General features: G+C 39.7%; 1 protein-coding gene across 11 annotated transcripts in view; it reads right to left on the bottom strand.

The window, feature by feature from the left end:
• LOC122812836 (protein 4.1-like) overlaps window positions 1-20,403 on the bottom strand; it is a gene marked incomplete at its 3' end in the record, with an annotated part of 3,376,257 nt that overhangs the window by 56,981 nt on the left and 3,298,873 nt on the right. For all 11 annotated transcript variants that reach the window (XM_044084885.1, XM_044084929.1, XM_044084895.1 and 8 more), the window contains 1 exon segment: window positions 893-973. In XM_044084885.1, coding sequence (XP_043940820.1) covers window positions 893-973 — 81 coding nt within the window.

Below are 20,403 nucleotides of genomic sequence, written 5' to 3'. Positions count from 1 at the left end.
AAAATCCAAACTTTTATGCCTGGCTACATAGTACAAGACAAGTTATGTTCATATTTTCTTTTTGATACTAACAATTCCAATCTGCACTGTAGATACATGTGCAGGTATTCAATGTCTGGGCACAATACTATTAATAACAAGGTCTTCAGTTGCTTTTATCTGTGTTGCCTGGCCAAATATCTTCCCAAGCTATTAAAACACTTGTCATACCTCTCAACTGGCCAGACTTTTGAATATCCAAATTTTTGTCTCATATTTTTGGGCTGCTCCTCATATAATCTGTGTTCTGTCAAAACAGGGAGGACTGAAGTCACTAATTAAATAAATGATGTACAACATCCTTCAGAAAAATGCATACTAACACAAATCCTGCTATTCTAGCTTATTTATAAGTTTGTAAGAATAATATTTAAAATTTGTCCCTATTTTTGGGCCTTTGTCCCATTATTTAAGGCTTTGTCCAGATTTTCTGCACCAAGAGGTTGAGAGGTATGCGCAACACTTATTTGAAGGTTACTGTATTCATCTAAATATAAGAAAACAGTTACATGCCCAGGTCTTATATAAATTACTTGGAATATGCATTTTAGAGTACTCTGGCCAACTAAAATATGGGAAAGACTTGCCAAAAAAAGTGACTACAGCCTAAATCCTCATCTATATTCCCTAAGTAAGTGACAATTTTATTGCAGCTTGCTCACCTTTTTAAAGTAGTGCAGCAGTTATCTAACTCATATGAGAAATGCTCCCCTTCTGCAGACATGATGTTCTGCATCATATAATGGCATAACCAGAACATAGCTGCTGTCTCCCCTACCCTCCAGATGTCAATCTGAAATGCCTTTCCCTTCTCTGGTAATGCCATGATCTCTCACAAAATCAAGCACAATACCTGGTCATGGTCAATGTCTGCATCGCCTGAGATAACTATTCTCTTTTCAATCCTTGTTTCAGAAACGCCACCTTTAACAGTCTGCAAGGAAAGAAAACACACATTACAGATAAGTGCTAACTGTTCAAAGGTTCTTTTTTTTGGCTTCAGAGTATTTCAAAATTAAACAGAAAACTAAACTGTGTACAAAAGAATGGAATATTAGGTGAATTCTGGCTACATAAAATGCTTTTCACTACTTCATACTCAGTTTGAAATCCATGACTTAACAATGAACTATCTACTTTTTTTTGTGCAAGACAATTTTGTGACAACTATTGAAAAATTAAGATCTCTGGTAAACACAATACACAAGGAATGCAAAACATCACTGAAGCAGAACCAGATGCCTTCAGCCACCACAATGATCTAGGGAATTTAGTATACAGGATTAGCCTGTATCAAACTTCACCCTGCACTCCTGGGAACATGCTGTCCACCCTTTCCAAGTTTAACTAGCCAGATGTATCAAAATCTAACTTGGTCTGTTAGTTATGCATGCCTGGGACACACAGTACAATGGCTTCAGGCAAAGAAAGTCTGTGATGCTTGAAGTACCACTTGGTGTTTAAAGTGACTCTGCCTGCAGATCTCTAAAAGTCAACAGCCATTTAACAGACTGAATTTTATATATATTGTGTGGAATATAAAACCAATTAGTACTAAAGTTAGCTATTTCCTAAGTGGAAATTAATGGAATAAAAATGAAAAAACTGCAAAATGCTGTGAAAATCCTTAATGACAATAATCAGATTATTGAAAAAGATACTGAAATGATGCCAGAAAGTGCAGCACTCATATCTAGTACCATGAAAAGGCACTCTGATTATTACCTTGAGCATCTGTCTAACGACAATTCCAATTTCTTTTACATTTTCATCTCATTCTGTTAACAAACCATCAGTCATCCCAAATGGCCTTGACCCATTCATATCCCTGAAGGTGAGAGCCAAACAGAAATGGTGTCATTCATACAGTGAAAAAGAGGGGTTTGGTCCCTCATCTCCAACCATCCTCATTGTCCTCAGATATGACAGCCACCTTTATTCCAACATCCTCAAAAAAAAAAAACAGAACTTGAATGTCCCAAGATTAGGGGCATCTGTATTAAGAACAGAATTTAAATGCCCCAAGACTGGGGGAGTACAATAGTGATCCAGCTATTATGCCCAAACACTGAAAAGGAAACAGAGGTAACCCAGAGGGTGACAGGACTAACAAGAAACAAGAGTATAAAGGATTAGTTCACATAAAATCGCTTTAGCTAGCAGATCTAAGAGAGACTCCCTCTCTGATACCCTCCCTCTGGGAAGAATAAAGACACCTTGTTGAAGTTTCTAGTAGTTTATTCAGTTAAGCAGATAAAAAACACTATAGCTAGCAGATTTCCATTTATTTGGACTAATCCTTTACACTCTCTTTCAAATACTGAAGAGAAAGATGGGGAGGGATTTTTTTTTGCTTTAGCCCCTTAACCCACCATTTCTGGATGCAATGTGCGTGCCACCAAACAGGGGGCACTCATTAACACCATGTGTCTCATGCACACTTACACACTATACAAAAACTTCTGACTACTGCTTGGGGTCCCATGCACATTGTCACATGTCCTGCTACTACATATGGTACATGTCTCTTCTAGGGGCTAGTACAGTAGTGGGTCAATCTAGCTTGCTTCTCCTGGGGGAAGCCAGTGATGAATACTCAATCACATCTCCGCTTGTACCATGGGTCATCCAAGTATGACATTTTCAACCCTAGATTAATCTTAAAATAATGTTTTAAGGGTTGACATTCTTCTTTGTGTGTTCATGAGTACAGCTAACATATATGTAGCAGTCCCAAGCACTCACTTTTGCAATGCTTACATGTGCAAGTGTACATGTGTGTGTATATATATATATATATATATATATATATATATATATATATATATATATGCGTGTGTGTGTGCGCACATACATATATATATATATATATATATATATATATATATCTATATGTATCTATATACACACACACACACACACACACACACACACACACACACACACACACACACACACACGTAAAATAAATCAACAAAATACTAAGAAAGATAGATGTGATAAAAGCAATGGCAGTATTAGAATAGAACAGGATCTATCATGCACTATCACAAATAATAAACTAAAAACTTCATCACAGGCGAAAAACTTAGAAGATACACAGATAAATATAAAATAAGCAATTTATTAGACTTTCGGCTTTTCCCGGTTAGGGGTCGTCACAGCGGAACTCCGGTCCGCTCGTGATTGGCAGTGGGTTTTTACGGTGCCGAGTTGCCAGCCTGACGCCCAACCTTCAATGAAGGCACACGCATTCACGCTCGCAATTACCTGCATGTCTTTAACATCACTCGACCGCGGGGAGGATATGCAGACTCCGCACAGCAGGCGCTCCAGCCAAGAATCGAATGGGAGAACCTCTTGCTGTGAGGCGACAATGCTAACTGCTGCACCACCGCGGCTTTTAAAATTTATTGATGACACCAAAAAAGTTTTATAGAGAATTGGGAAACAAGGTAAAAGGAATTGAAAGACCGACAAAAAAGAGGAAACAGATACATTTTGGAGAAGTATCTATGAAGATCCTGGTGAACAAAGATTATTTATTTTATTTTACATTTGTTGACCGGGCTGGGCTAGTCTAGCTGGATATATTTCCATTTTCAGTAGAGGCCCGGGGAGAAAAGCTCCACACAGATATACAAAGTATAAAATATTGTTACATGGTAAAAAAGGAATACAAAACAAAATAAAAATAAAAACAGGTAGATTAACATTCTTGAGATAAAAACACTTGAAAAAAGTTCCAATATATAGAGTAAAGTTTAAGAGAGCTAGATCAGAATATAATACAGTAAGAGTTATGATGTAACATAAATAAAAACACTTGTGAAACAGTACAGTGAGCAGAATATAGCTTAAGACAGCTCAAAACAGAATAGTAAGAGTTATATACAGTAGATCATATGAGGTAGTAGTATTTAAAAGCTAAGATTATTAGAGTTTAAATAGGGTCAGTCTAATTTACAAGTCAAAAGCATGTAAAGGTTTGGAAGTATGGCAAGAAGAGGAAGTAAGAGGGGTGAAGAAGATGGTTAGTCAGGGTTACTACAAGGGCATAGCCAGTGCATTTGAAGGTATTTTCTAAGGTTTTGTTTAAAGAGTGGTAAGGATGTAGTTAGAGTTAGTTCAGTGGGTAGTAAGTTGCAGTGTTTTCCTGCTGTATTGGTAAATAGAGAGTCACCAGCTGTATTATTAGACTTTGTTAAACTGGCAAGAGGTTTGCTAGAAGAACGTAGGGAGTTCAGATTATTATATGGGACTATAAATTGAGAGTATAGGGGTATTACTGGGCTGGTAAAATAACTTGTGGGCAATTGTGAGTTGGGGGATAATCAGATGGTTTTGGAATTCGAGCCAATTTAGTTGTCTAAGATTAGTACAGTGATGGGTTCTGAAGGGATTGCCAGTAGCAAATCTGGCGATATTATTATAGGAGGTTGCTAATTTGTTAAGGTTGGTTTTCTTAAGGTTGGTAAATATTGGTGAAGCATACAGGAGGGTTGAGATTAGATGGGAGTGGGCAATTTTGGCTCTGGCTGCTGAGGTTAAAAAGGGTTTTATTCTGTATAAGGAGCCTATTTTTCTGTTTACTGTTTTAATGGTGTTGTTTATATGGTAATCAAATGAGAGATTATTATCAATGGTTATACCCAGAAGTTTAGTGGTAGTATCAGGGAGAATAACAGTTCCATTATTTGATGAGATTGAAAAGTCTAAATGGGGAAGACCTAGTGGTGTGTGTGTGTAAAGAGAAGGAGTTTTGTTTTTTTAGCATTGAGAAGGAGACAGCGTTTGGTAAACCATGTTTCTACAGTGTTCAAGACATCTTGAGTAAGAGAATATAGTTCAGATTGAGAGGTAGATGAGCATATTAGTGTGGAGTCATCCGCATATTGAATACAAGTGTCTTGTGGAATTGCTGCACGGAGATCATTAATAAATAAGGAGAAGAGAAGTGGACCAAGAATAGATCCCTGAGGGACCCCAATGGTAACAGGTAGAAAGGATGAGACTTGATTTTCCCAGAGAACTGCTTGTTGTCTATTGCTGATGTATGATCTGAACCACTTTAAGGCTAGAGAATCAAAGGAAGGAGATTCAAGAATATTGATTAAGAGGGTATGGTTAACCATGTCGAAAGCTTTAGAGAGGTCAATGAAAAGTGCAGATGAGAGGAGGTTTTTGTTACGATTTCTATTGATGATATCTGTGAAGGATAGAAGGGCAGTAGTGGTACTATGTGATGGTCTAAAGCCATGCTGACAGTGTGCTATTAAGTTGTGTTGAGAGAGATGGCACAGAAGTTGTTTGTGAATGCATTTTTCCATAATTTTTGCTAGGGGTGATAAGAGAGCAATTGGCCGATAGTTAGAATAATCATTGGAGTTCCCACCTTTATGTAAGGGGATAATGTGGGAGATTTTACAAATATTTGGGATGGTTCCTTCCTGGATTGTCCTATTTATAAGGATAGATATAGGATAAGCAATTTCCTTAGCTGCTTTTTGGAGAAATTGAGAAGGAAGTTGGTCAGCAGATGGAGTACATGGCTTAAGTTTTTGTATAAGTTTATAGATGAGAGAGGTAGATATGGGTTGTAGTTGGAATTTTGAGAAAGAGTGTGGTAAGTTGATGGGAATGCTGGAGTTTTCTGAGATAAGTTGAGTAGCTACAGATTGTATAGTGTCAGTGAAGAAAGAGTTGAAGGTATTTGCAGTTTGATGGGGAGTATTTGGATCTGCATCAAGTAGGGTGGGTGTTCGGGACTTACCTGGGGAAAGGAGCTTATTTATACAAGACCAGAACTGTTGGGGATTATTTTGATGAGTTTGCTGAAGTTTACAATAGTAATTTTTTTTATCTGTAAGTACAGCTTTTTTTGTACTGTTTCTGAGCTGCCTACACTATAGGTGATCAGAGCTATTTCTATAGGTTCTCCATTTAGCCCAGACTTTGTTCCTAAGTACAATTTGATTCCTAGTTTCATTAGAAAGCCATGGGGATGGGTTAGACTTCATTCTAATGGCACATTTGGGAGCATGCTTATCCAGGATAGATAAGAATGCAGTGTTAAAATACTGTACTGCTTGTTCAAGTGGGAGGGATTTTAATGGTCTCCAGTTGCATGCTTTAAGCTCAGTTTGAAATAATTCTGTCTTAAAGTGTTTGATAGAGCGTGCTGTCCTAACGATAGGGAGGTTTGGGAAGTCTTTCTTTTCTCTAGTAATGTAGGTCAAGGAATGATCACTTATATCATCAGGCAGGATTCCTGTTTTGTATGATTGTTTCACTTTGTTTATGAGAATCCAGTCTAAGGTACTCTCTTTCTTGTTAGGTTTGTTAATTCTGGTTGTAGAGGTAATAGTTTGGGTAAATCCATGGAGGTTAATATGAGAGGTAGGATTATTAGCACTAACACTTTTCCAATCCATATTAAAGTCACCTAGTATTATTGTTTCTTGGGGGTAAGTAGAAGACAGCCAGCTAAGAAATGCCTCAATTGTAGTGATATTATTTCCGGGTGGTATATAAATGCAGATAATGTATAAGGATTTGTTTATGTTGATTTGAAGCTTAGTAATGAGGATTTCTGCGTTACTATCCTGGGTAGGATTAGATGGGAGAGTAGAGATCTGCAGTCCATTTTTAAATAGAATTGCTACTTCACCTCCTTTACGTTTTGTTCGGTCTTGTCTCACTATGTTATAGCCTTGGGGAATAATTTCATTATCTTTAGTTTCTGGTTTCAACCAAGTCTCAGTGATGCAGAGGATATCAAAGGAGTGAATATCTAAGAGGGCATGAAGGTGAGCTACTTTATTATTGATGCTTTGGATATTAAGATGTCCTATTCGGAGGGAGCTATTGACATTAGGGTGAGTTGTTTGGATTGTAGGGTTGGTAGGGGCAGGGTTGGGGTGGGTGTCACCATCTTTCAAGGTGGGATTATTTAGTTTAGTTCCTGAGCTGTATGTAAGGTAGGTTAATAGTTTTTGTTTTTTATCAGAGGGTAGGTTGAGTTTGATGTGAGAGAGTCTATGGTATTTGGGTAGCAGGTAACTGGGACTGAAAGTTATGTTAAAATGTCTATCAAAGGATATGTGTGTGTAGATTGCAGTTTGTTTGTGGGAATGGTTGAGATGGAAATAGTGAAGTTTTTCAAGGGAGGTAAGAAGGTAGGTTGAGATGAGAGTAGTTGAGAGTATGACTAAGTGTTAGCTTGGTTAGATTAGGGAGAGGCATCTTGGAGAAGTTTTTAAAATAAAAGCTGAAGTGTAGGAATATAGAAGGAAGTGAGATGTGAAGAGGAGAAAGATAAAGGAGTACAGGAAGAGAGAAGAGGGGGATATTATATAGATGTGTCAAGAGTAATAGGATATGATAGGGGTACTCAAAGGAGTGGCTTCTTGAAATTGATTGTTAAGGAGGTAGGGGTGTGGCTAGAGTTAGTGGGGAGGGGTGACGTATGGGACAGGTTGGAATTGAGAGAGGGTGTGGTAAGGGAGGTATAAGTGTAGGACCCCTGGGGGCGGGTGGGAATTGGGGGCAGGGTAGGGGAGCGGAGTGAGCCCGTAGGGCGAACGGAGTGGGTTACAGCTGAGAGAGGCTGGGAGGCAATCAGTTATGCAGACAGACTGAGTTCTACAGGCACAGGAAAGGTAAGCGACAATATATAGTTACTAAGTAGCAGAGAATACAAGGTGAACAAAGGTATAGCTGTCCTTGGGAGACAGTAAAGTGAAACAGTTTTGTACAGAGAGAGAGGTATTTAGAGAAATTACCACAGGCAGAGAAGGAGGTTAATACAGAGGGAATAAGTGAGGGGCCAGTACCAGAAGTAGTGATAGTCAGAGGAAGTGATAGTCACAGGTATCTTTTTAGTAAAGCTCCCAGATTTACTTAGGATAATACCTTTCAAGCAGTAATGGGATGGGGGGTAAGTATGTGAATAGAGAGAACAAGCACAGATAACAGGGTCTGGCTGGTCTACAGGGCTAGTTGGGTTCTACAACCATTGAGAGAAGGTATCCAAAGCCTGCGCTCCGCTACCCTCTAGTGGACAATGCAGGGCAAGCACTAACTCCACTAAGATAGTAGGAGAAGGGGGGATAAGTTGATAGAGAGATGGTAGAAGGAGAAGGTCAACGGGTGTGGTAGCCCTTACAAAATAGTTAATTTATTGCCGACACCAGTAATTTAGAGTTAATGCACTCACAAGGTTATATTTAAACATACATATATTGTAGGATAACACCTACACTGTGAGGCTGAAATGTAGAGGGTCCAGGTAGATCCTGAAGGGCTTCAAAGTTGAATTTCCCTACTGTTCAGTAGGATACTATTAGCTTTACAGGGGTTCAAATATAGGGGCCGGCTGTGACTCCACACAGGACGTAGAGGACTGTGAGGCTGAAATGTAGAGGGTCCAGGTAGATCCTGAAGGGCTTCAAAGTTGAATTTCCCTACTGTTCAGTAGGATACTATTAGCTTTACAGGGGTTCAAATATAGGGACCGGTTGTGACTCCACACAGGACGTAGAAGGGTCCACACACAACCCAGAAAGCTAGGGACGTTTGGCCAGAGCAGAGGGATTTAAAAAATCTAATGCTAAATGGATACAAGAAGTGAAAGAAAGAATAAGGTTTAAAAGTGCAGGATATGAAATGGGATGAAGTAATAGCCAGAGAGATTAAAACAAAGTTAAGAAAAGCCTCTAAATGGAAAACCCCAGGCCCAGATGCAGTACCTAACTTTTGGTTAAAAGTATTACCATCTTTGCATAAAGACTTAGCCATGAGTAAGAACTATTTATATGCACACTCTGAACAGACACCAACCTGGCTAACAACAGGCAAAACAATGCTCCCACTTAAGAGTGAACCTGCAAGCTACCCTAAAAATTAGACCAATAACTTACCTTCTGATGACATATAAACTATACATGGGAATTGATGCTGACAGAGTTTATAGTCATTTAAAAGAAAACTCAATTATGGCAGTAGAACAAAAGGGCAATAAAAGAAAGTCATGTGGAACAAAAGATCACTTGTTAAATAAAGTCATACTGGAGAACTGTAAAATGGGGAAAATTTAAGTATGGCATGGCCTGACTTAAAAAAAGCATTTGATAGTATCTCACATTCATGGATAAAATAGTACTTAAAAATGTATAAGATACACCCTTGCACTGATCAACTACATTACAGTGACCATGAAACAGTGGCAGACCACTTTGCAATTAAGCCATGATAAAGGACAGATCATTATCCCAGGAATAAAAATTCAAAGGGGGATAATTCCAGGATGACTCTCTGTCACCACTGTTATTCTGCTTCATCATTAACCCATTAAGCTGTTTACTTAACAGCTTAGACTATGGTTACAATTTGGCTCCTAGAAAACAACGAAGTGTAAAAACGTCTCATCTTCTCTTTGGTGATGATTTAAAACTATACCTCATCAAATGATGAACTGAAAGCACAGCTGCAGGTTGTCAAAACTTTTTCAGATTATATAAGAATGTCATTTGGTCTTGATAAGTGTGGAAAAGCAACCTTTAAAGCAGGAAAACTGCAGCACCAGGAAAACATCAGTTTGGGAGAAGAATGTGATATAAAAGAACTTGAGCAAGAGGCAGTGGATAAATATTTGGGAACTGCTGAAGGATCAACAATGAAACATGAACAAATGCGTATAAAACTTAGTAAGGAATATTTTAGAAGACTTAAATTAATTCAGAAAACAGTGTTGACATCTAGGAACAAAATCCAAGCTATAAACCAATTTGCTCCTCCTGTCCTAACTTACAGTTTTGGAGTGACTAACTGGCCCTAAAACATGTTGGATAGATTAGATGGGAAAACAAGAAGGATGTTTCATGCTCACCAAATGATTTATAAAAAATCAGTCTCTACCAGGATTACATATTCCCCATTCCGAAGGAGAGATGGGCCTCCATGAAATTGATTACATATATAGATCTGCAATTGTGAGACATCACACATCTGCTGACTTCACAAGACCCAAATGTAGTGAAAATTTTCAAACATGGGGAGAATAAATCTAAGATGACTTCTCTGCTTAATTTAGCAGAAACATACGGGTGCACTCTTACTCTTTTTTATTTCTCCAAATCCTTTGGGTTTCTAGGGTTTTTGGGTTCAAACAGGAATGGAAATCAAACCAGTAGTAGATAAAAAATCAGGCAGCAACTCAATGTGCCAAAAAAACAAAAGAAAGAATATAAGGTGAAGGACCACATGAGAAGGCAAGAAATGTAGAAAAAGCATAAATATAGTTGCAAGTATAGAAAACTTCTGGAAGAACCTCATGTTGATCAGGAACAAATGCAGGAATGGTTAATGACAGGCAAATTTAAACCAAGAGATGAAAGGTTAATATTGGCAGCCCAAGATAGTGGGCTATGTACACACTGATTTACAAAGTCCATTGAACATGTAGGAGAAATAGGCACATGCAGGTTTTGTAAAACCAAATTCGAAACAGTCGCACATCTTGTTGCTGGTTGTAACATATTAATGGCAGAAGAACTGTATACTGAAAAGCATAATAATGTGGCAAGACTGTTGCACTGGGGATTGTGCAAACATTATGGTACTTGAGGTGGCTGAAAAACAATGGAAACAAGAGCCACAAAGCATCATAGAAAATGATGAAGTTTATATCAAATAGGATCACCCATTACCAACAGCTCAAAAGATAGATGCTAGAAAATCGGATATAGTGGTCCAAGAAGAGAAGACAAAAGTAGCATTGATCATTGAAATCACTACACCCAGTGACTACAGTGTCTTGCGCACAGAGACATAAATGCTAGAAAACCAGATATAGTGGTCTAAGAAAAGAAGACAAAAGTAGCATTGATCATTGAAATCATTACACCCAGTGACTACATTGTCTTGCGCAGACAGAGAGAGTGTCTTGCATAGAGAGAGACAAGAGCAATGTGGAAGAAAAATACTCAGACAATTCCAATAGTAGTAGGAGCAATGGGTCTTATAAAAAAAATCTACAATTGTATTTAGATATGTTACCAATCCATGTAACCCCATACGAATTGCAGGAGTCATTACAGGAAGCACTGTAGGTGCTGCAAAGAGCACTTTTGGCTCACATCAAAGACTGAAATAATACTAATTTCCTGAACTTTAACTGTACTTTGACTTAGGAATGGGGTCAATTCCCGTAATAGTATTAGGAAACCCAAAAGATTTGGAGAAATAAAAAAGAATAAGAGTGCACCCAGAATAACGCACACTATCTAGGACCACCACAGTGTGTAGAACTAGTGAAAACATGAATTAGGCATATAAAGACACAGTGAACATAAAATGCCCCTGAAGTAATACTTCAGGACTATTCTGTTAAATAACATCTCACTAAACTAAGTGGATTTTATGATAATTTGCTTAGCAAATTTTTCAGTGTCTAAAATAAAAAAAAATTACAGTTCTTTTTCAAAGTGGTACTTTTCCTATGTATAACTGCTTCAGTAAATACAAGTATTGGTCTTATCCCACAAGGTTGAAGGTAGCACAGTCATGGAAATGGTACATTTTGATAACTGAAGGGCTACAAGGGCAACCCCCCCCCCGCAAAAATGCAATTTTTAGTTTGATTTTTTTGATGAATTTCTTGGTTTGCAAACTAGATTTAGATCCTAAATTTGCAAAATGTGAAAACTGGCTCTAGATGATTATCACTGTTGTTGAGACACCCCAACCCATGTGCAAAATCTGGAAAAAAAAAAAGTTGTGGATGGATGGATATACGCACAGTACAGACATACACATGCATTTTTAGGTTAGCTATTTGTTGACAAGATAAGCCTGGGAGCACTGGTTAAGTTACTGTCGGAGTCACACAGTAGAAAAATGAAGGTGGAAGGAAATAAACCTTTAACAATGAATGCAAGAAGCCGCTCATCATCAGATCAGAATTTAGTCCTTAGTGCCAACTGCTCTATAACACCTGTAGCTATCTAGTCTCCATTTCTATCTCTCACTTTACATATATATATATATATATATATATATATATATATATGAGAGAGAGAGGCATAAGCAAACAAAAAAACTGACATAGCCCATTAAAGAGAGTGTAATAAATATAACATGCCTGGAGGTCTAATATGTAATAAACAGCTTGTATCATAGGCCTATAACTTTAGATAAGTTTTGGGATAAGTTGTGAAGGGATAAGTCCCAAACTCAGCCTCTAATCCTGTAGTATATGACATTTAATTTACTACAGGAGTAAAATGTCCACATATTCCACTTATCCACTGTTTCCTTATATTTAGGGTCAGAATTACTACTTACCAGTGAGTTCAATGGGCTTCAGTAAATGCACAAGTTGTCTACCGAACAGATTTTTATGTATTTTTAATGAATGGGGCATCTCATTGGTGGTTTTGTACTCCACTTCTCAGATATGTTTTAATAAGATTTTTTTTTTTGTACTTTCAGTTAATTTCCACCTACCCACTGTGATTTCATGCAATTCACCTAGTTTGATAGCTGTATAGCATAGTTAGTTTAAACTTGGTTTTGTAGATAATCAGAATTGGGAACATTTTGCCAGTTAGCTGCAGTGTGAGTTTTAGGTTATTGCTGAGTTACGAATTTTTATTTTAATGAATTCTACTTCTAGAGGTTTGATATAAAAGTGCTATTTTGGAAGGCTGTGTGTATATTTTGCATGAGCCATAGGTGAAGCTGTTTTTTTACTTAACTGTGTATGTTTAATTGATAACATAGACAGAATGGCGATAAATATCTGGTGACGTGGGTAAACTGGTGCTAAACGCTTGATGACACAGTTACTCAGGTAAGACAGTGATATAGTACAGTTGTATAAGTAAACTTACCTTAAAGCAGATGTTTTAATAGATCACTGCAATAGCTTAAGCTAGACGGGACATATTCTGTCAAGGATTGGACATTGGGTCAGCTTCCAAAGCTTTAGAGCTCATTCTATATACTTGCAATCTTTTGTAACTCAATAGTAAGCCAAAATAAAATTAGTCATAACATTTGTCAAATCTTAGAGATTTCTTGTCACAAGAAAAAAGGAAGGCTAGAGCCTTACAACAATGTATATACTGAGAGAAGAGGGTAAGCTAAGGACTCCCATCCCTGGCATAACAAAATGGAAGGAGGAGGGAAGGGGTTTGTACTGCAGCAGTGATCAATTTGAACATCAACTGTTCTGCTATGTTTACTTAGTCTGCTATGTCTATCATTAGATCACTACTGCAGTAGCCTAAGCTATTCGTGCCAAACACCAACGCTTACAAGGAAAGGAAGGATGAAGAAAGTTCAGAGTGCAAAAGCCCCTGGGAAAGCAGTCCTAGCAAATCCTACACTATCCTAAACAGGCAATTCTGTAATGCTTAATAAAGGTATGAACATCAGACTAAGATGCTACCTCTAGATATTTAGAGAGACCACCCCTTTCCAAAAATCAGCAGAAGTAGCTGCAGCCCTGGTAGAATGAGCTCTGACTTTACCTTTAAGAAGAGATTTGCCATGATAAGAACAATAACCAAACCTTAAATCAGCCTGGTGAACTTGGTGTAAGATTTTCCAGTGCAAAGATAAGATCCCATGAAGGACAAACCTGGTTTGTAGGTGGATGGATTATATGTAATAATGCTTTCAGAAACTATTTCACTTGAGCTCAAGGGTCACTTGAAAAACTAGCCTGAGTTTTCGGGGAAAGAAATGTCACAACAGTAAATACTGCCAGCCCAGCTACCTGGAATTTTGTAAACAATTATACATCATTTGTGAATATTAATATGATTTATATAGAAGTGAGACAGAAGGAGATACTGCCAGCACAGCCATCTGTAATTTTGCAAATAGTTATATGCCATTTGTGAATATCAGCATGATGCAACTGCTTGTGCTACCACTATATTAGAACTGTATGTTATGTGTGTATTAAGCTGCAGGTACAGAAGTATGTGTTGAACAGGGTTTGTACAGTACTGAGCTTAAAAGATGAATCCACAGTGTACCCTACTGGAACATAGAAGATTAACTTGCAAAATTTAAGAATAGTTGAGATTGAAGTACTTTATTGCTGGGCCATAAACAACAGATGTTATCTTTCAGTTTCAGTCAACAGGAGACATGATGTCTGTACTAGGGGACTCTCTGTGTTGCCTTGAAAGATGAAACACTCCTACATCTCAAGCCTAGTAATTACTGTTTTAGGACTTCCAGGATCGGCAAACATCTGAGGAAAAGCCTTTATGTATTTTTCACAGGGAGATGCTAAATCTTAGTAGTTTCTGACAATGGGGGTTTAGCTTGGGAACTAAAGTCAGGTGACAAAAACTGATGTCATCTAAGCTAACACAGCAGTAATCTCTGACATTAATTTAAGAACTCTCTGAGAGAGAGAGAGAGAGAGGGCACTTTGCATTTGACCTGGAAACATCCACTCACCAATTCTGCCTGCCTGTTGTTCTGTAAATCAGTCTATGGTACAGTACTTTCTTTTAGATACAGTTAGGAATATAGTAAAGTATATCTTAGATGTTTTATTTATTTATTTGAGACTGTCCTGCAATGTTGTTTTAAATATTTCCTGTGATTCTGAACTCTGAAGTAACTGTTTGTTTACTTAGTATTGTCTTTTTTTATTATTTATTATAAAATATATTTAAAACCTTCAATTGTGGCAGATCTGTTTAGAGATATTTATTTAGTGACACTGTACAGACCACTCCTAATAGCCTGGCTCTTAGTCAAACTACCATTTGGATTAATAACAACATTATACAGTAGGATTGGACACCTTTTATTAAGGGCCTTAAAGCAACTGATAAAGAGTTGGGTGGTGCAGTGATAACTACCTTATATTCTGGACAGAAGGGGACATAGTTAGTAAATCTTTGCCAGCCTTCCCCAAGTGTGTGTGTGTGTCAGCTCCTTGGGCAGGATCATGAGGCGCTGCTTGGACAGAGAGGGTGCTGGAGGTCTTGGTTTGGCCATTCAGCTGAGATCTCAACCCTATAGCTGTGCCAGTGGGGAGTCTTATTGGGGATCTGCAGAAAGAGAGAGAATCCAGCCCCAGACTGACTGTGGTCTCTGTGTGTTCTTAAAAGAAACTGCACTTTACTGTGTGTGAACTTATCCTCCCAGTGTGTAAGTCCCCCACTATTGCCAAGTGATGAGGATTGAAGCTCCTTGATTACTGGGCCAGTGCAAGGGCATCACACTAAGGAAGAAAGGTGAGGAATTAATAGGCAGGCAAGAAAAAGTGGGTGAAAGATGAATTTTAATGAAAGGGTAAGAAAGGGTAGAAGACAAATATAGAAGAACTACAACACTCACATAAACACATGGACAATTACCGTATGCCAAGGCTAAGGATATAAAAAAAAGTCATTGCCTCCAAGGGCTAGCAAGGCTAGGTTCATAGGAAATTACTAGGCTATCGGCTCAAGAGGTCTTACAAATCCTAGCCAATATAGCCTGATTTTACCCAGTATATGGCCCCTAGGAGAAAGAGGATGGCATAGGTTTGTGCCTATGCCTTGCATATTTTACAGATTGCCCCTGTACATAAGGGACACAGGCACTACTTCAGGTGTGAATTTGTGAATCCCCAAATCGAAACTGCTCTTGAAGAGGGCCAGAGAAGGTCTCTGCTTAATGTGAATAGAAAACCTGTTTTAAAGAAGGGGCAATCTCTGAGACACACATCTGTCCCCAGCAGCATGTTTTGTTTCAGTCACTGGCTGAGTTTAAATTTCCTAGTGACCTTTGTACTTTTTGTCTTGTAGATATGTAGCAGCTCCAAGAAGGCTGGATTTGTGAATGTCTTGTAGGTTAGGCGTAGTCACCCCTTAATACTTGGTAGGAGAGGGAGTAAAGGGAAAGCGCTTTTAGTCTGTCCGCACATGACATGCTGTTAACACCCTGTATTTTCTTTGTGAGAAACCTCTGAGATCACTCCACTTGTGAGTGCTTAGTTAAGTATATTCCAAATGGTCCACTGTACACGATTATTAGTCTGAGGGCTGAGTACAGTGGGACTATAATTTCCCTGGATCTGGATGCCATACCTTTACTTATAAGCTGGCCACATAAGAGTTCCTCACCACTGTGGACACGTGATGATCAAAGTTCATGCCATCTGTCTGTGCACCTTGACACCTCAATTGTGAGTCTACTCTTAGGGTTGTGTTGTTATAATGTTGTAGTTAGCAGGGGTATTGGACTTCCCAAAGGTTATAATAGCTTTCTTTGCATTTAGTCTCAGGCTGTGGTTCTGATGTCAATCATTTGTCTGATTTAGACCCTCTTGAAGGATATCTACATCACTGGTGGATGCAATGACTGGCCCCAGCTTGCAGTAGTTGGCAAACTTTCCTATCCAGAGGCCTTCCACATTGGTTTTGAAGTCTGAGAAGTATATTCCGAACAGGAGTAACCCCAGCACTGAGCCCTGTGGCACATCACTAGTAACTGGTTTCCTGATGGAACTGGATTCACCCACTTTAACCACGTGTCCTGTCAGTGAGGCAATTGGCTATCCATCTGGTGACACAGGGACTTATGCAGAGTTTTGTGAGTTTACTAATAATATCCTTAGTGTGATGCCCATGCACTGGCACAGCAATCAAGGAGCCTCAATCCTCACCACTAACACCAGTGAGGGGCGTCCATATAGGGAAAGGATAGTAAATACACATATAGTAAAGTACAATTTTCCTTAAGAGCACACAGAGATCACAGTCAGTCTGGGGCTGGTTTCTCCCTTTCTCTCCAGGTCCCCAATAAGACTCCCCACTGGCACAGCTATAGGGTCCAGATCTCAGCCTAGTGGGCAAGCTAAAACCTCCAGCACCCTCTCTTGTCCAACCCAGTGCTTCGTGTCCCTGCCCAAGCAGCTGACACACACACACACACACACACACACACTTTGAGATAAGAATTATATACAACCACACAGACACTCCTGGGGAAGGCTGGCACAGGTTCTCCACCTGTGCCCCTTTTCTGCCCAGTCTAAAAGGTAGTACCAGCTGCTACCACCCACTAATATCAGCTACTCAAAGACCCTTCTGAAAGGGTGTCCAATTATTACTGTGCAATATTACTATCCAAACGGTAAGTGTGACTAAACAGTCAAGGTTTATTAGAGTGACTTGGTACAGTATCACCATATACATGCAATGCACTCTTAGACCTTAAATTATCTCTACACAAAACAGCCAGAGTTGAAAGGTTTAAAAATATGTAATAATAAATAATAAAAACAGAAGGCAATACTTCTTATTACAGAGTGGCAGTCAAGAGTTCAGAGATAACAGAGAAATCCTTAAACAGTAGAAAAGTTCTGACATCAGAAAAACATTTAGTCTAACCTTCCTAATTCCTAGCTATTTTTAATCTTCCTAATTCCTAGCTATTTCTAAGAGAAAACACAGTTCTAAAATAAACTTACATAAAGCAAAGTAGTGCTGGTGATGTTGGATGTTCTCAAGACAAAATGCTCAGAGCTCTCATTCTCTCTCTGTAAATTGATAACACAGAGCTGCTTCACATGACATCATTCTTCACGTCTCTGGTATTTCTAGGCTAACAGAAACTACATTTACATTCTTTACATCTGGTCAGAAACCAGAACAATAAAAAACATTTATACATGCAAATTCTAGCTATTAACTCTGGTCTTAAAACAAGAGGTAGGATGCCTCCCTCTAGACATATTGGCTCCGACTTTTGACATCAAAGAATTGACTTATCAGCTTTGTTACAGCAGAGTGCACTGTTGTTGCATTATTGCAGTTCAATATCCAATGCAGTCTTTTCACATTTGAGAAAAAGCCTGTGGCTTACATTAATATTTACAAATGACAGAATTATCTACAAAATTCTATCTGGTTAAGCTGGCAGCCTTTACCTATCTTCACACATCTCCCTCCCTGGAGAACTCAAGCTAGTTTTTCAAGTGACCCTTGAGAAACGTTGAGAAACGTTGCTTGAGAGGGTTAGGTCTATCTGTGTATAACTTACCCCATTCCCTGTCTTGAGAGCCCATCTGCTTTGGCATTGCTAATCCCACTGTGGTGCAGAACTGACATCATATGCTTGCAACCCTAGGCTCCATCTTACCAACCTGGCATTTTGCTGGCTGGCTCTGTTCTTCCTTGTCAGGTCTGTGAGAGGAGCAGCTATGGTACTATAACTAGGGACGAACTTTCTGTAGTACCCTGCTGTCCCTAAGAATGCCCTCACCTGCTTTTTGGTAACAGGTGCAGGCCATGCCTGAATGGCTTCTACTTTGGTAGGTTCTGGCCTGATCTTACCACTCCCCACTCTATGTCCCAGGTAGGAGACTTTGGCCATACCCACCTGACAATTGCTGGGCTTAATGGTCAACCCTGTCCTCTGTTGTCTGCGTAGCATCTCCCTGACATGCTGCAGGTGCTCTTGCCAGGAATGGCTGTAGATGGCAATAGCATCTAGGTAAGCAAGGGCAAACAGTCCTGCTCCTGCTAGGATATGATCTACCAGCCTCTGGAAAGTTGCTGGGGCATTTTTCATCCCAAAGGGCATCTTTGTGAACTCATACAAGCTAAAAGGAGTCACAAAGGCTGACTTCTATTTAGCACTGTGAGTCAAGGGCACCTGCCTGTAAAATTTGGTAAGATTAATGGCTGTAAGATACTTAGCCCCACCCAGCTGCTCTAGGGCCTCATCTGTCCTAGGCATAGGGTAAAGCATCTGACTGTTTGACTATTTAATTTCCTGCAGTCCACACAGAACCGGGTGCTGCCATTCGCCTTTGGCACCAGCACCACTGGGGAGGCCCAGGGACTCAGACTTTTGAATTACCCCTAGTTCCAACATCTCCTGTATCTCCTCCCTCAGAGTCTGTTTGACTCTTTCAGGCACCCTATAAGGGGCCTGTCTAATAGGCCTTTGGGGTCCTGTTTCCACCTGGTGCTGCACCAGGTGGGTGCACTCCGATTTCCCAGAGAACATGTCCTCAAACTCCTGTAACACTGCTCGGATTTCTCGAACTTGGGGAGGAGACAGCTGCTAGGACATTGCTTCCCCTTCCACTGAGGTGTCAGTCCGAGCCTCCCTGAGGAGATCAATCACCAGATCTCCTTTAGATTCCTCCTGCAATCCACTGCAAATGCGCAGCACAAGGGCCTCCCTTTCATGGTAAGGTTTTATCATATTAATATGGTACAATTTGTGCTCCTGCATCTTCGTAGCAGTTCCACCATGTAGTTAACATCACTACCTTTCTTATCACCTTGTAGGGTCCACCCAAGCCGCTTGCAGTTTGTTGTGTCTGACAGGTATGAGAGCCATTACATGCTGCTCTACAGCATACTCTCTAGCTCGAGCATTCCTGTCATACCACACCTTTTTCTGTTGTTGGGCTTCTGCCAGGTTCTCCTGGGCCAAGCCCATGAGTTCTCTGAGCCTTGTCCTGAGGTTTAGGACATATGCCACAACAGACTCCTTGTGAGGTTCACACTTACCTTCTCACTCATCAGAAATTAAATCTAGACGTCCCCTCACCCTATGCCCATACAACTCAAAGGGTGAAAAACCTGTGGATTCCTGGGGAACTTCTCTGTAAGCAAACAGATGGGGCAAATATTTGTCCCACTCACTCTTGAACTGGTCTGCCAATGCCTGTAGCATGGACTTGATTGTAGAGTTTAACCTCTCAACAACACCATTAGTCTGGGGATGGTAGGGGGTGGTCTTCAGGCACTTCACCCCACAGGACTTCCACAGACAAGCCAGCAGGTCTGAGATGAAATTGACACCTCTGTCAGTCAGTATTTCTTTTGGGAAACCTACCCTGCTGAAAATATCTAACAAAGCATTTGCCACCTTTTCTGCCTCAGTGGAGGACAGAGCCACCGCCTCAGGGTATTGTCTAGCATAATCCACTACCACTAGGATATACTTTTTCCCTGTGGAACTTTGGGTACTTAGAGGCCCCACAATATCCATAGCTACCCTTGAAATGGCTCCTCAATCACAGGCAAAGGCATCAAAGGAGCTCTCAACTGGTCTCCTGCCTTGGCTACCTTTTGGCACTGATCACAGGTCCTGCAGTACCCAGTTACATCAGAAGTTCTGCATAATGCATCTCTTTGTACGTTTTATGCCCATATGACCTGCAAAGGAAATATCATGGGGTATGGTTAAAAGTGTCAGACAGTAGGCTCTAGGCACTACCAACTGCTATACCCTCTCACCTTCTAGCCCTCCCTCAGGGGTCCACACAGTATACAGCAACCCTTTGCCCCACTATACAGAATCCCACTTCCCTTGAGAATCAGG

This window comes from Protopterus annectens, chromosome 1.part1 (assembly GCF_019279795.1).
Source record: "Protopterus annectens isolate FY-2018-M chromosome 1.part1, PAN1.0, whole genome shotgun sequence".
In the NCBI taxonomy this organism is placed as follows: domain Eukaryota; kingdom Metazoa; phylum Chordata; order Ceratodontiformes; family Protopteridae; genus Protopterus; species Protopterus annectens.
Note: the sequence above shows the minus strand (reverse complement) of the source record. Positions and strands in the feature narration are given on the sequence as shown.